Here is a 16,179-nt window from a genome sequence, read left to right as displayed (position 1 = left end):
AATGTAATCAGAAGAAATGTTGAAATGTATTGAATCCTTTTCCTATATCTGACGGGAAGCAAACATTTACCTTATCAGTTTCCACTGTTATCTTTATTTTCCTTCTTTTTTACTTTAGGTTTAGTCTGAATTTTTCCTAACTTCCTGAATTAAACACTTAGCTTATTAGTTTTTATTCTGCTTTCTAATTTGAGCATACCTTAACTATAAATTTCCTCCTCAGCATCCCTTTAGTTGTGTTCTATAAGGTTCAGGAAGTAATATTTTTGCTTTCTTTTTTCCTAAAATGTTTTTTGTTTTAATTTCTATTGTGATTTTTTTCTTTCAACACTGAATTTTTTAAGAGGCTTTTAAAAAAAAGTACTTTGTAGTTACATTTTTGCTGATGATTTCTAACATAATTGCATTCTGTTCAGATAATGTGGTTGATGATCTGTCCTTGGGCATTTCTTGAGCCTTGCTCTAGGGCATAGTAGACGTTTAGATTTTCAAAGTGTTTCAAATACTTATAAAAAGAATGTATGTTCTCCAATCACTGGATATGATATTTTTATGTGTCTGTTAGATCAAGCTTGATAACTGTGTTATTCAAATATTTATTTCTAATTTTTTTAGTCTCACCATAATGATGGGTTTGTTCACTTATTTCTTATAGTTCTGTTACTTTTGCTTATATATGTTGAAGTTAGGTTATTAGGTTGTATTAAGTTTAGAATTGTTATATCATAGAAGTGTTTTTAAATGTTTGTTACAATGAAGTGACTCTCTTTAATAGTCATTAAAGGAAAAAGTATTAATTGTATGATATTCATATAGGTATCTAACTTACGTTTTGTTGGTATTTGGTTAATTTTTTTGCATCTTTATACTTTCATCCTTTCTGTGTGTTTAAAATTTAAGCGTTTCTTACAGACAGCATATTGTTCAATTTTGTTGTATTATCATTCTGAAAACCTTCATCTTTCAGCTGGAGAAATGGGTCCATTTATTGTGACTGTTGATATGCTTGGGTTATATCAACCATCTAATTTTTGCTTTCTTCATGTCCTAATTGCCTCTGTTTATTTTTTTCTCCTCTCTTATTTGACTAATTACATTTTTATACTTTCATTCCTTTTTCTTTTAGTTTACAAATTACATTTCTTTCTTTAGTTATCTAGATATTTTAACATACATGTTTAACATCTAATGTTAATCTATATCTTCAGTGTCTTCCTGAACAATATAAGGATATTAGAATGTTTTTTTAAAACTCAGATTCCTCCCTCTAATTTATATGCTATCATTGCACTGTATTTTAGTACCAGTATATGTTTTTAACCCCACAAAGTCTCTCTTCTCCTCTGTTTTCCTCTGTCACCTTTTCCAGCTTCTGCTCCTTTACCAGACTCCTTTCTGAGTCCTCATCTTCTTCCTCTGCTCTTCCCCCAGGAAGTGAAAGTGATCTGTTCAATTAATTCCCTGACTTCTGAACTTATATTTTCTGTCAGGCTACAGTTTTTAACACTAGATCTATATATCCTATAATCTATTTGATATCTTTACCCTGTCTCATAGGCATTTCAAACTTATTATTTAAGCTTTGGATAACTTTCACCAACCTTTTGCCCCATACCTCAGATCTGTTCTTTTGCTTTTACAATCTAAGAAATTACAGTCCTTTCACCAACTTACTCATCCTGGAAACCTGGGTTCATTTTTTAACAGACTGGACCTTCCCTTCACCATCACTATATCCACAAAGTTTAATCAATTTCACATTCAAGGATATCTTAAATTTGTTCCTTTCTTTTTATCTCCAACATCAAATAATCTAGTCCAAGCTATTACACATCTTACCCAGGCCAAAACAATAACCATCCAAGTTGTAAATTCCACTTGCGAAGTAGCAGTAGAATCCCTGTTATTTAGAACCTTGTCATTGCAAATTGGATGCACCACTGACATGTTAACCGGTCTCCCTACTTTCAATTATGTCTACCCCTAATTCATTCTCCATGTGGCAGGTATTACAATTTTTGAAAATGATCTAATCATGTTATTCCATTACTTAAAAGCCTTCAGTGCCTCCTGATTGCTCTTATAATGAAAGCCAAATTTCTTAATGTGCCCACAAGTCGCTGCATGATCTCAGGCTTGCCTACCTCTCCAACCTTGTCACCACCCCATTTACTTACCTCACTGTAGTCATACCAGACTTCTCTGACCATGGGACCTAAGGGCACAATCTCTTTCCTAATTCAGGACCACCACAAATACTCTTTCTACCCAGAATGTCTGGAGGCTTTTCTTCTCCTTTCATTACCTCTTCTCAAATACACACACATACACAATTCATACCTGTTTTACACATCCTTCAGATCTCAACCTAAATGTCACTTTCTTATGGAGTAATGTTCTTATGGAGTCCTCTCCTCACCAGTTCTAAGTCAAAATTATACCCTCTCAAAGTATCCTGTACTTTTCTTTCTTATCACAGATGCAGTTATAGGTGTTTGTGTGTGTGTGTGTGTGTGTGTGTGTGTGTGTGTGTGTGTGTGTGTTCGTATGTGTGTATATTTATTTAATGTCTGTCTCCCCACCAGGTGGTAAGTTCTAGAATGTCAGAGACTGGGCCTAATTTTTTCACTATTATGTCCTAGTATCAAGTTCATTGCTTGGCATATGGATACTCATATACATTGCATGAATGAAAGATTACATGCCAGACCAGTCTGGGGAAGGGAGTCGGTGTCCTTCAACTATAAGGCCAGAGACTTTATCTGTCTTCTTATACACAAGGGAGCGCATGATAGGTGATCACTAAGTGTTTGAAGAAATAAAAGAAGGGGGAAGGAAAGAGAATGGAGAAAGGAAATAGAACATGAGGAAAGGAAATTGGAAGGGGGACAGAAAGGAAATGATAAAAGCTAAACCTAAATCTTGGATTACCATCCTTGATCAGAAAAGGATATATCAACCTCCTTCTCTCTCACTTAGGGAAAAAAACAAAAACAAAAACAAAAACCCATGGGCAATGGTTGTTATCATGCAGTAAAATATGAAACTGCTTGCTGTGATAGTTTTTTGGTGATTTTGTTTTATTTATATATCTGGTTGAGAGAATGAGGAATACCAGATGGGGTTACGACATGCACACTTGAGCATGCACTTTATCATCAAAGCTTAACTTCTTTCAAAGTCTTATAAAGTGAAGATGCATTTATATGTTTCCTTGTTTAAATTTATGGATGGTGACTTGTAATCTTCTCACCCTCCCCAAGACTTGACTTTGCATACCATTATATGGAATATTTGTAAAAGTATATTTTGAACTATATATGTATGACTGATTAGATCTAATTAATCATTGCCTACTTATCTCCAAAATTATAGAAAAATATGTCGTAACTGCAAGTGTGGCCAAGAAGAGCATGATGTCCTCTTGAGCAATGAAGAGGATCGAAAAGTGGGGAAACTTTTTGAAGACACCAAGTATACCACCCTGATTGCAAAGCTAAAATCAGATGGAATTCCCATGTATAAACGCAATGTTATGATACTGACCAATCCAGTTGCTGCCAAGAAGAATGTCTCCATCAACACAGTTACCTATGAATGGGCTCCTCCTGTCCAGAATCAGGCATTGGTAAATAATAAGGGGGAGGGAAGTCCCTGTATTAAAGTTCATGGGCTACTTATTTAGGGCAATTCCTTTAGTGACCTTAATCAACCTCAGGTCTATTATTTTTCTGGGGTCCCCATTACTTTGACTTACAACTCCTATTGGTCTTTTGAAAGTAAGATTAGATACCTCATAGAATTTTTGACTACGTAGATAATCTGTGTTAACTTTTTCAAAGAAATGGTCTGACATTTTTAATAATTAAATGAAAAATAGATGTTTTGTATAAATCTAGTAACTTCTATGTTACTCTTAAGATTTCTCTTAAGATAGTTAAGAATATCTAAAGAATAGAATTTTCTTTCATTTTTTATAACTCAAAAGATGTTCAACACTATATTTCTTTTACTATATAAGGCAAAAAAATGCAATTTTGTCAAGCTACTTCCACTAATACAACAACTAGAGGAGACATTTGGAAATCTTTTAAGAAGGTTAGTTAAATCATAAGAGTGAATCTTGTGATTATATCATTTTCTTATAGTGATGAAAATACTGATGATCCTTAGACCATTCTAAACATGCTGCCTAAAAAATTGTATTCTCTTGCAACTATACAGTTGTATTTTTTTGATTTGTTTTTAAAAATTTTTATTGGAGTATAGTTGATTTACAATGTTTTGTTAGTTTCAGGTGTACAGCAAAGTGATTTTAGCACATGTAAACATTAAAAGAAACTGGGAAAAAAAGCTTTAATTTCATGAAGAAATTAATTTCATGTTCATTTTTACTGACTTCAATCTATTGTACCATTTTTAACGTATTAACATCTCAAGATATTAATATTATGAAGATCAATTTTTAGTAATGGATAAAACTGACTTCTTTCTTCAGTATTTTGATTCTAATGAGTGTTGTAAAATATCATTTATATGATGGCCAAGGTATCTCCCAGTTAACACTGGTCTCCTTGTGGTCTAGGCCAGGCAGTATATGCAGATGCTGCCCAAAGAGAAGCAGCCAGTGGCAGGCTCAGAGGGGGCGCAGTACCGGAAGAAGCAGTTGGCAAAGCAACTCCCTGCTCATGACCAGGACCCTTCAAAGTGCCATGAGTTGTCTCCCAAAGAGGTGAAGGAGATGGAGCAGTTTGTGAAGAAATATAAGAGTGAGGCTCTGGGAGTAGGAGATGTCAAACTACCCCGTGACATGAACGCTCAAGGCCCCAACAGAACATACATTCCTGGAGGGGACAGAAGCACCACGACAGCGGTAGGGGCCACGGAGGACAAATCGGCTGAACACAAAAAAACCCAGTATGTAAGTGGTAACAGTCACGATGTTGGGCCAGTTGGTATAGTTTACAGGTTCATTCCACTTCTTTGAATGGCTGGTGGGGGGGCGGGGTCGAAGGGGAGGAATACAGTTCGTTTCCAAAAGGGAGTAGATGAGGGAAATAAATTGAATTATAATTCAGTTTAGGCTTATTTTAGAGAATTATCTACCATGTTTGAAGCCTTGGTCTAAAGCCAGGTTTTCTGATTATCTGTTGCCAAAGATAATTGTGAGTTTTATGTATACATAGCAGTTAGCATTGGTGTCGTACTGGAATACAACATACAATCTAGAGTCTGTGTCTAAACATAATTTTGATGTTAATTGTCTATCTCTTCCCATAAATAAGAACAATACATGCTTAGGTTAATTCAGTTTTGCTTGTGAGAACATGCCTAAAATTCAAACTTAAATTTGTGTGGATATATGGACAATCGTACTTTTAAAAAGTCTCTCTAGAGAGGGATATTGAAGTCTTTTTTTTATGCCTTGAAAGTAGAAGCAAATTGTGACACAGATGAACAAAAAATAAGAACTAAACTTACTGTAATGTGTTTCTCACAGATCCCGCTAGCACATCAACCAACAAGGCTTAGTCCTGTATTAAAAAAAAAAAAAAAAAGTACAATAATTTCTAAAGTAGTCATTTTTGAGAGAACTACTAAAATTGAAGTTAAAATTACTATTAGCCTTTTTCCATAAGCAGCTTTAATTTAGAACACAGTGCTCTGTTACACATAGGGTACAAGAATTAGGTTTGGAGAACCTGGAGAAAGCCAAGAGATTCCTTTTCACAAATACTAACACCATATTGCCTACATGGACAAATGACTGATTTCAGTAGAAATTATTTCTCTTGAAAGTGGTTTCTTTGAATTCCTACTAAAACTGTTGATGAGAAATGCCAGTCTTAGGATGACTAGGTTGTTTTGGCTGGTTTTGCTTTCAGTCCTGCTACTGCTGCAAACTGAGTATGAAGGAAGGAGACCCAGCCATCTATGCTGAAAGGGCCAGCTACGATAAACTGTGGCACCCAGCTTGTTTCGTCTGCAGTACGTGCCATGAACTCCTGGTCGACATGATTTATTTCTGGAAGAATGGCAAGCTGTACTGTGGCAGACATTACTGTGACAGTGAGAAACCCCGGTGTGCTGGCTGTGATGAGGTATGTTCTCTGGGGCCACCTAAATGCAGGCTCCTTTTTGTACCCACCTATGGTTCCTTCACCGTGGTAACCAGGCCATCCTTCATGGGAAGGTAAGCAAGCATTAGTTGCTTTATTTATATCCAAAGAAGTTGAATAAAAAAACTTTTAATTTCAGTCATTCTGAGTGTCCATGTTAACTGTGTTACCTAATGAAATACTGTCCAGAAACGTAAGAGATTGATTTGAACTAAACTAAATAATCACCCAAGTTCAAGCTTTCGGTTGTTTTCAGACTTCACACCCCAAAAAGTTGACTGATATTCCTTGTGGATCTAAATCCCTTATTGGTCTAAAGAACCTAGCTTGGTTATTTGTAGTAAAAAGGAAAAAAAACATGATTGATCCTATTTTTATCCTCTTCCCAGCTGATATTCAGCAATGAGTACACCCAGGCAGAAAACCAGAACTGGCATCTGAAACACTTCTGCTGCTTTGACTGTGACAGCATCCTAGCTGGGGAAATATATGTGATGGTCAATGACAAGCCAGTGTGCAAGCCCTGCTATGTGAAGAACCACGCTGTGGTAAGAGACATCTTGGGATGTGGTAGCCTTGACCTGCCTTATTTAAGCCTCCTACAAAGGAGAAACAGAAAGCACTACTCTTAAGTAGGAAGCACGTGATTCCTACCATAGGGTGTTAAAATCCAGGTAATTCAAAACAGTACATGCACTGACTAGGATGAACCACCTCAAGATTCTACCTGTGCAGTTTACACTATAAACTGCTACTTGATAATCAAATCTCCACCAAAAAAATGTTCCTTAGTGGGAGTGAGATTGATTGATTCTCATCATACAGATCAGATTTCACTTAAATTAAGGTATTTATGGGTTTTTCATATGCTTTAGCTCTATTTTAATGTTTATGTTTCTGTTCTTGTTACCAGATCATCCACTGTGGCTTTGTTTTTGCTACCTGTAGATTGTACAGTGCCTATTTCTTAAACTCTCATTGATATATATAACAAAATTTGACTTGCATATTTATATTTATTTGCATGAGCCAAACATTCAAATATTTAATGTGAAAGTATATATATATATATATATATATATATATATATATATATATATATATACACCCTGCTTACACAGAGCTTCTGTTGAATGATTGCCCAGAGATAGATAAATAAAGAATAGATAAAGAAAGAGTTGACCATATGTGGTAAAGCTTATAACCCAGGGGGTATTAAAAGGATAGATGTTTACTTTATATGCAGATAAATAAGTACTAGTTAAAAGATCTCCCTGAGCTATCAAGTAGAGGAGACTCCTGGCTAAGGAATAAAATGACATATTTATTATGTATAGTTCTCAGAGTATGATACAGTGAAAATAAGGTAAGAAGTTTTGGTGTCAATGCCAGTTTTCAACCTTTACCCACTGCCCCCATAAATAATCTATCAGCTATCATTTTCTATCAGCTCTGCCTTGTCGATATATCTCAGATTCTCACAGTTACTACTCTACTTCAGATCTTTATTTTTCTGTCATTTGGATTATTGTAGTGACCTCACATTTGGCCTCCCCACTTCCATTCTTCTTGTTCAAAGCCACCTTCCATAAAGATGGAAGATAATCTTTCTAAAATGAAAATCTGATCATTAAGCCTTTGCTTAATAGACCCAGCCCCTTCTTACCTGTCCAGCCATTTCTACTAGTTATCTAACCCAAATCATACATTTCCCAAGTTACCTGCATTTCATAGTTTATACACTGTTCTTTGTCTTCTGCTTACACTAATTCCTTTGTCTGATATGTCCTCCTATTCCCTGTTGTTTTTTTAACTTATTTATTTATATATATATTTTTGGCCACGCCACACAGCTTGTCGGATCTTAGTTCCCCAACCAGGAATCAAACCCAGACCCCGGGCAGTGAAAGCACTGGGTCCTAATCACTAGACCTCCAGGGAATTCCCTCCCTGTTTTACTTGACTGTGCCTGCACATCCCTCCAGACTCAGTTTAGGCTTAACTTTTTTCCGAACACCTTTCCTGATTCCCTACCCCAAGCTCCACCCCTTTCTCTCTGGCTAGGCTGGATGCCTCTCTTCCCACAGGGCTCTGTGTGTGCTTACCCACGTGTGTGTAATTGTTAATATCATTCATCTGTCTCTTCTACCAGACTGTAAACAGCTGGAGGATAGAGCTTGCCTCTTTATTTCCATACCCTCAATGTTTGCACTTAGGAAATGTTTGAGTGACTGACTTGTGTTTTAACATTTCTCATTTGCTTTGGGGGTCAACATGGACCTTCCCTATACCTGGGGATAAGATGTTGAATCATCATATGGCCTGATACATCATTTAGCTAAAAAAAACCCCGCTTCTCTAAATGTTGTTGCAACAGTTTCTCTACAGAAGAGGATTATCATAATATGCATTTTACACATTACAGGGGTATGTTACCGTGGTTTCAAGGACTAGTATGTAAACTCCATGAGGGCAGGGATTTTGTCTGCTTTTTTCTGTTCTATTTCCAACACTAGAACAACACAGTAGGTACTCAGATATTTATAGAATAAAGCTTTAAACAGATAAAGCTCCTTTATTGTTACAAGCTTCTCTCCATTGCATTGCAATAATCATTGGAGAGGAATAACCACAGATATGATTAAAAAGAGAATGAGAGAATCTCTAAATTATTTAGCTTTATAATATGGCATGATTTCTTTTAGAAGGTTTACTTTCTCAGTAAGATACACTATTGCTGTTTGCTTAATATTAAAATGAACATATCTATCCATCACCTGAATAAACCTTAGCTGACAGCAAAGAGAGGTACCCATGCAACATGCTAAATGATATAAAAATTGGAAGATTATCTAGTTCAGGGAATTGATCTGCTTAGATCTTTTAATCTTAAAAAGAAAAAAAAGGAGTGAGAATACAAATTATTTTTAGACCTGAAGCCAAGAACCCAATTCAAAGCAGGGCTTTTCTGAGGAAAAAATTAACCTGGAAGGAGGAAAATGAGAAATACACTTAGTTTGTCTCTTCATGGTCTCTGGAATTCTAGTCTCAAATGGCCACCCCCAGAATTCACATCTCTGAGATTTCACAAGATCCTCCTGCTAGACAGCACATTAAAACAAGTGTCATTATCAATTTTATATTGTGTATACAAATAAATAAAAAGTAGGAGGGATTGAAGGAAATAAGGACTTATTGAATTATTAGCAGTTTAATTAAGAATCCAGGAAGAATCTAATGCCAAGCAGAAAGTGGTGAAGTACATCATCTCCCTGACTGGTCCTGGAGTCTCCAGACCTTTGGCTGGGACTTGGGCAGCTTTCAGATCTATGAAGAATGAGGGATCGGTAGTTTTTACCTGGGATTGTGTCAGACTTTGGGATGAATGGCAAACAAATTATTAATAAAACTAAATTTCATGAAGCCCACAAACCCTAAATTCCTATACCATTCAGTGTGCTAATAATGTTTTTTTAGCAAAACAATTTCCTTAATTTTACGTGCAGTTGAACAGTAGTTATCACTTTTTTAAAATTGCAAATGGAAATGTGACTTTTGAAAAATTATAAAAAGATCTACAAACATTATGAGAGGGCTGAGATAAGGTAGATCAGGGTCTAAAATCAAGGAAATAAAAAATTGAGTGTGAAATGCTTCTATTGTACACAAACAAGTTTTAAAATATTGAAAAAATAATATGAAATATAGAAAACAACAAAGGGCAACATTCAAAATGAATTACAAAGGTATAAAAAATTAATATATACAAAAGCAATTGCTTGCATGGTGCAGCTACAAATTAGGAGTATGTTTGTAATCAAAACACTCATTTTTGTTGTATTCAGGAATAGTGGATCGATCATGCAAAGAGAGTATCTCCCTTGCTTCTCAGGGAAGACTGGGTTGACATAACCTGTGAATTAAGGAGCTACAATCTCTGTTATTAGAAGCCTTGTAGTTCTAAAAAATATGGAAAGTATATTGCAGGTCTGAAGTGAATATTTATAACAAGGCCTCACTTTACACCCTAAGCCAGTTCACCCACTGAGTGGCAGCCACACTTTCAGGTCTTTTCAAGTAAGAAGGCTCAGGCTAAATGACCTTCCTCAACCCACCCACCCTCATCTCTCAGGAATTCCTGACAATCACATTAAGAGACCAAGGGTGTGGAAGATTAGTCACTTTGATGTAATGCTGGACAATCTTGTTGGTTTCTTCATTTGTTATAAAATATTTAAAACAAAAACTTTAGACACATTGATTTATAATACATATAAACAAGAAGGCATATGAACTATGTAGTGTTTTGGAGCTCTCAGCTGGGTAGTTTTGTTTTCTGCTGTAATATTGCCAGTTATCCATTCATTGTCTTTCTATACATGTCCAGCTAAAGAAGAAAATTATGTGTGTTTGTGGGTGTGGATGTGTGTATGTCATATGTTTATTTGTATGTAACATACATGTACACTGAATGGTATATGGAATGTAAGTGTTAATGTTCCATGATATTAGATTATACATAAATTATGACATGACAGAAGCCAGTTAACTACAAGTTATATTTTTAGTGCAAACTAATTATTCTCAAACACTGTCAGTATTTTTTTGACTGAGTCCTTAATTACTTTGAACATGATTTTCATTTACTACTGTCTAGAAATTAGTGGTGTTAATAATCTCATGTGTCATAGGTAAGACTGGTAAAATTACCACTTCAAAGCTTTAGTGAGTAAGGAAAAATCTCTTTTTTTTAAAGCCTATTTTTTAGAGCAGTTTTAGGTTTACAACAAAATTGTTCAGGAGCTACAGAGATTTCCCATATCCTTTCTACTCCCCTCATATACATCGCCTTGAGCATTATCCACGTCACTCACCAGAGTGGTACATTTTTTAACAAGGGTGAATCTACATGGACATATCATAATCACCCAAAGTCCACAAGTTTACCTTAGGGTTCACTGTTGATGTGTATTCCATGGGTTTGGACAAATGTATAGAATGGACAGATGACATATATCCATCATTGCAGTATCCTACAGAATATTTTCACTGGCCTATAAGCCCTCTGTGCTCTGCCTGTTCATCTCTCCTACCTCCCTGTCCCCTATTCCTTACCCCTGGCAACCACTGATCTTTTTATTTTCTCCATAGTTTTGCCTTTGCTAGAGTGTCATATAGTTGGAATCATACAGTATGTAGCCTTCCCAGATTGGCTTCTTTAACTTAGTAATGTGCAGTTAAGGTTCCTCCATGGCTTGACAGTTCATTTCTTTTTAGCTCTGAATCGTATGAATGTACCATAGTTTATTTATCCATTTACCCACTGATGGACATCTTCCAAGTTTTGGCAATTACAAATAAAGCATCCATGTGCAGTTTTTCGTGTGGACATAAGTTTTCAACTCATTTGGGTAAATACCAAGGAGCATGATTGTTGGATTGTATGATAAGAGTAAGTTTAATTTTAAGAAACTGCCAAACTATCTTCCAAATTAGCTGAATCATTTTGCATTTCCACCAGCAATGAATGAGAGTTCTTATCGTTCCATATCCTTGTCAGCATTTGGTAGTATAGGAAAAATCATAAAACTTTTAAAAAGTAATTGCTAATGTACAATCTAATAGAATACACTAGAACCAAACACACTGCTTTGGAACTTGCCATCAGGACTTTTTGCCGTGGGGATATCTTGCAAGCACTGAGTCCTGTTTGGACTTCACCTGTTATTTCTCACAGTGTTCCACATATAGACCCCCATTAACAATTGTTGGCTCTGAAGGTTAACGAGAAGAAGGTCATTCTCAGTTGTATATCTCTGAGGTTGTCATTCTCAGTTTAATCTGCCATCTGAAGCAATGCACTGAGTTTGTTCTAACAAGAAAATGTTACCATCACAGTTCGATCTCTCATCTTCTTCTCTTCTTTGTATAATTGACTTAACAGGTATGCCAAGGATGCCACAATGCCATTGATCCCGAAGTGCAGCGGGTGACCTATAACAACTTCAGCTGGCATGCGTCCACAGAGTGCTTTCTGTGCTCCTGCTGCAGCAAGTGTCTCATTGGGCAGAAGTTCATGCCAGTAGAAGGGATGGTTTTCTGTTCAGTGGAGTGTAAGAAGATGATGTCTTAAGAGGAGAGTACCAAGCAATATTGAGCCATAGCTAACCAGAGTGGTCTGCATTTCTACTGTAAAATGGAATTTGGAAAAACAAAAGGAAAAAAAGAAACTATAAAGGAAACCAGGAGATTTGGTTCAGTATCCTTCTTTGATGTTTTTCCTTATCAAATTTTTCATATCAATTTTTAAAACCTGCTTTAAGCATTTGATTTTAAAAATGGTAAAGAGTTTTTTTAACCTTTTCTTGGCTTTCCAGATGTAAAATCTTTTGAGTTGGAAGCTTGGGTTTAATCATTCTTCATATTCCTGCCCCCTTTGTGCCAAACACAGTATATATAAAACACTTAAAAGTTAGTATTTGAATGGAAAGATGAGCATTTCATGTTCTATATTCTTTTTTTGCTTCTTGTATAAAATGAAAAGGAAATTAAACTTGCCCTAATGCCAAGGTTCTACGTTTATTGCCTCATCTTATTCACTGAAATTTGTAGCGATACACAATGAATTCTTTTGACAGAGAAAATAGAAATGCAGCATAGTATGAAGAGCCGTTATCATTTTAATGCCTATGCATTTGCTATTTCCTAACTTAGGCAGAGGTGGCTTTATTGCATATCTCTATTTTTTTAAATTTGCACTGCCTCTCAGTATTCTCTTTGTAAGCTGATGACCTCCATCTGTGGCCTTGAATATTTTATTGTCACATGGTGGCATCCACACTTTTTAATTCTATAGATGATTTTTGGCTTGGACGTAAAAGCCAAGCCACTCATTTATATTATGCTTTCAATCCAAAGAACATGCATACTTTTTGTATCCAAGAAACTATAACTTGTACTGTTTGCACTTGCCTGCTGTGGTTTGGATAGACTTTTTGCATGGTTTTCTTTCTTTTCTAATGGATACTGTCCTATGATGCCTTTTCATGGGTATATATCAAATGCCTTCTTTGCCTGTATACTTCCATCCTTAGATATTTCTAATGTTAATTCTTCCTTATCTACTTCCATACATAGCTATGCACTATGAAAATTAAATGGAATAGATGATATGTATATTATTATTCAAAATAAAGTCTCTTTCACTTTAATACTTGTATCTTTATTTGTATCCTTTTCATTTCAGAGCAAAAAAATCCTTCTGCAGTTAAGCATTTGTTACAGCAGGGGGCGGTGTTTCCAAGCATAAAAAATAACCCCCCACATAAAGGCTAATTCTGACAAAACAGGACAGAAGCTAGGCTTTTCATTATGGTGAAGGGATAAATTTTATGAAACTTTATAATAAATGAAAACATTTAAATTGTTGGTTTTCAAGTCATGCACGAGTTTTTTCTTTCAGGAAAAAAAAAGAAATTCATTTTAATTGAAGTTTGGGAAAGCTGTATTTCCTTGAGGTAAGTCTAACAAGTATTACTCTTATACTCAAATTGCAACTCTGTTTGGTTTTCTAAGAAATTTTTCATGGCAGCCTATTGTGAAAAGGGAAGCAAATGTGGAATAGTTGTAACTTCATTCTTCCTAATATTAGCAGGTCATGAGATTTCTTTTCTTCTTAGTCTGAAGCATTTGTCATAGCAAGAGTAGCACTTTTCTCTGACACATACCCAGAATAATTTGATTTTGATCTTTTCAGCTCATGTCTGTTTGGCTAATAGTGCTTCTCCTAAATTCCACAGCCAACTCCCCCAGTCCACCCTACCCCTCATTCACTAACATACAGATATCTGCAATTATTCCCTCTGTACTGTGCCTTCCCCAGCCATGAAAAGAGTGTCTTGAGCCCATCACCTTACTAAGAAGTACTCTAATCCTGCATACAATTTTAAATGCTAATATCACAGAGATCCATCATTGTCTATAAATATCACTTTATGCTTTCTCTTTTACCCTTATCTCAAATGGCAACAGATATATTTCCATCTTTTCCACGAAGTTGAACAACTTAATTTTCCCACACATGGCTAAGTAGGAATAAATTGAAAAAATTTCTCTGCATGCTAACAGGCCTACTCCACATATCTGCCTGCGCAGCCTGCACTCTCCTGCTGCTGAGACTGAATCAGGCTGTTTTGGAGATGTAGAGGCTCAAGAAATTTGGCTAAATCCATCACTTACTACCTGAGACACTGATTGTGTGTATATTAGGCATTTCCTAGAAGAATAAACTATTTTACCTGAGAAATACAGAACCACTTGTTTTGACTCATTACCCTAAGTTTTAGTTTGGCCTTCTAATACAACAGAATGAACTGTAATGAAATGTAATGCAAGAGAATGTGCACCATTTTTAATTGTTAATCAGATTTTTAAAAAAGAGGTCTTTCAAATACTTTGTCCTATATGCACTTAACAAGAATGTAAGATGGTTACTAGATTCTATAATTTTTATTTTTCCTCTAGCCCTTAGGATATGCTCACCCCCTCACTTTCCACCATCATTTTATATTCTGCATTGACCTCAATTCTAAATAATGGCTTACTTGGTACTGGCGCCAGAGTTAAATCCTTCCTTTGCAATGGGGAAAAGATAGGAAAGTAATAAATATTTCTATCTGAATGTGTGCATTTTTTTCTTCAAAAATAGATAATGAAGAATAAACTTTTGGTCTACTTATTTCCTATGGGATCAATAAATAGAAATTTCTATCATCCAAATCTCATTTATGTTCTATTTTTCAGATATATAGTTATCCATTTTTTGTACTCAATATAGCAGGCATTTGACTAACATGTCTATGTAGTTAGCAGCTGAGAGACCCTTACCCTGAAAGGGACTAGACAGGGAAGAAAAAAATACCAGAATATGAACCACAATAAAGGCACCACAGACAGTAAGAAAAGAAATGCCTTTTTCCCTTCTGCAGAAGCCAACATCTTGGATATTAAAAGGTATAATGATGACTTCTGATTCTCTTATTCCCCTGTTCAGCAGTGGGTACTTGAGAATAACAACGTTGGATGAGGAAAGAGAAGGGAGGTATTTCTTTCCTGAGACCCAGGAAGTTCAAAAGAAGATTTTTGAGACATCAGTTGCTGAAGTATATTGAAGTAATACATTTATCATCCTTATTGGAAGAATCAGACATATTAGAATGACTAATCATGAACTCATTCACAGAATCTGCACATAGCCTATTCATCTCTAAGCAGAAGGATTTTGCTCTTAACCTTTGAATACAGTTGTAATTTTGAGAAATCAGTGGATTTGGTTATCCAGTCCCTTTAAGAAATACAAGTTGCTCAAGAGACTCTAGTCATCATACTTTTTGGTATGATATCTTTTTTTATTTTTTTAATTTTTTTTGGAAATGAGGGGATGAGGGTTGTTTTTCTTTAATGAACTCTGTCTGAAACTTCTGTGACTCTGAAGTCTTCAAGCACAGATTTCCAAATCTGACTTTGAACTATTTCAGCCCAATTTCACCAAAGGCAAGAAATTCATTATTGACTCATTCTTAAGGAATTTTCAACATGCAGTGTTTAAGCTCATCCAGCTTCACCATGGTTACCAAAAAGACACCACAGCCCAAGATCAGCATTAAGCCTCTGTCTCAAGATGCCCTGGCATATCTGAACTTGTCTTCTGGCTATTCACTTAATTCCTTGGAAAACTTATGACTCCATCAATGTCTCCATAAAATAGCACTTTACCACAAATTCTTACTAGATATTCCCTGCCCCTCCCTGACGTCTCCTGATTTAAGTGCTCAATGACAACTCTGACGACTGTACTGAATATTCACATATATGAAAGGGGTACGTGGGTGTGTTTTGATCAAACAACCTGAAACACATTCTGGCTTGATTAATAGATTTTTTCATTTATTTACTACATGTTTAAATAGCTTTAGCTAATTATTTTGTCTCTTCACGGGGACAACGTCATCGTAGCTTCTATTTAATCTGATAATGTATTTTGAAACCTTCAAAGCAAGGT

General features: G+C 35.6%; 1 protein-coding gene across 1 annotated transcript in view; it reads left to right on the top strand.

Annotated features, from left to right (window-relative positions):
- Positions 1-13,546, top strand: part of TES (testin LIM domain protein) — a 46,983-nt gene extending 33,437 nt beyond the window's left edge. The window contains exons 3-7 of the mRNA XM_059074391.2: positions 3,376-3,628; positions 4,586-4,921; positions 5,886-6,101; positions 6,509-6,667; positions 12,064-13,546. Coding sequence (XP_058930374.1) covers positions 3,376-3,628; positions 4,586-4,921; positions 5,886-6,101; positions 6,509-6,667; positions 12,064-12,252 — 1,153 coding nt within the window. The 3' untranslated portion in view covers positions 12,253-13,546. The remainder of the gene's footprint in view (positions 1-3,375; positions 3,629-4,585; positions 4,922-5,885; positions 6,102-6,508; positions 6,668-12,063) is intronic.
- The last annotated feature ends 2,633 nt before the right edge of the window (positions 13,547-16,179 follow it).

Source organism: Kogia breviceps, chromosome 9, assembly GCF_026419965.1.
Source record: "Kogia breviceps isolate mKogBre1 chromosome 9, mKogBre1 haplotype 1, whole genome shotgun sequence".
NCBI lineage: Eukaryota > Metazoa > Chordata > Mammalia > Artiodactyla > Physeteridae > Kogia > Kogia breviceps.
Note: the sequence above shows the minus strand (reverse complement) of the source record. Positions and strands in the feature narration are given on the sequence as shown.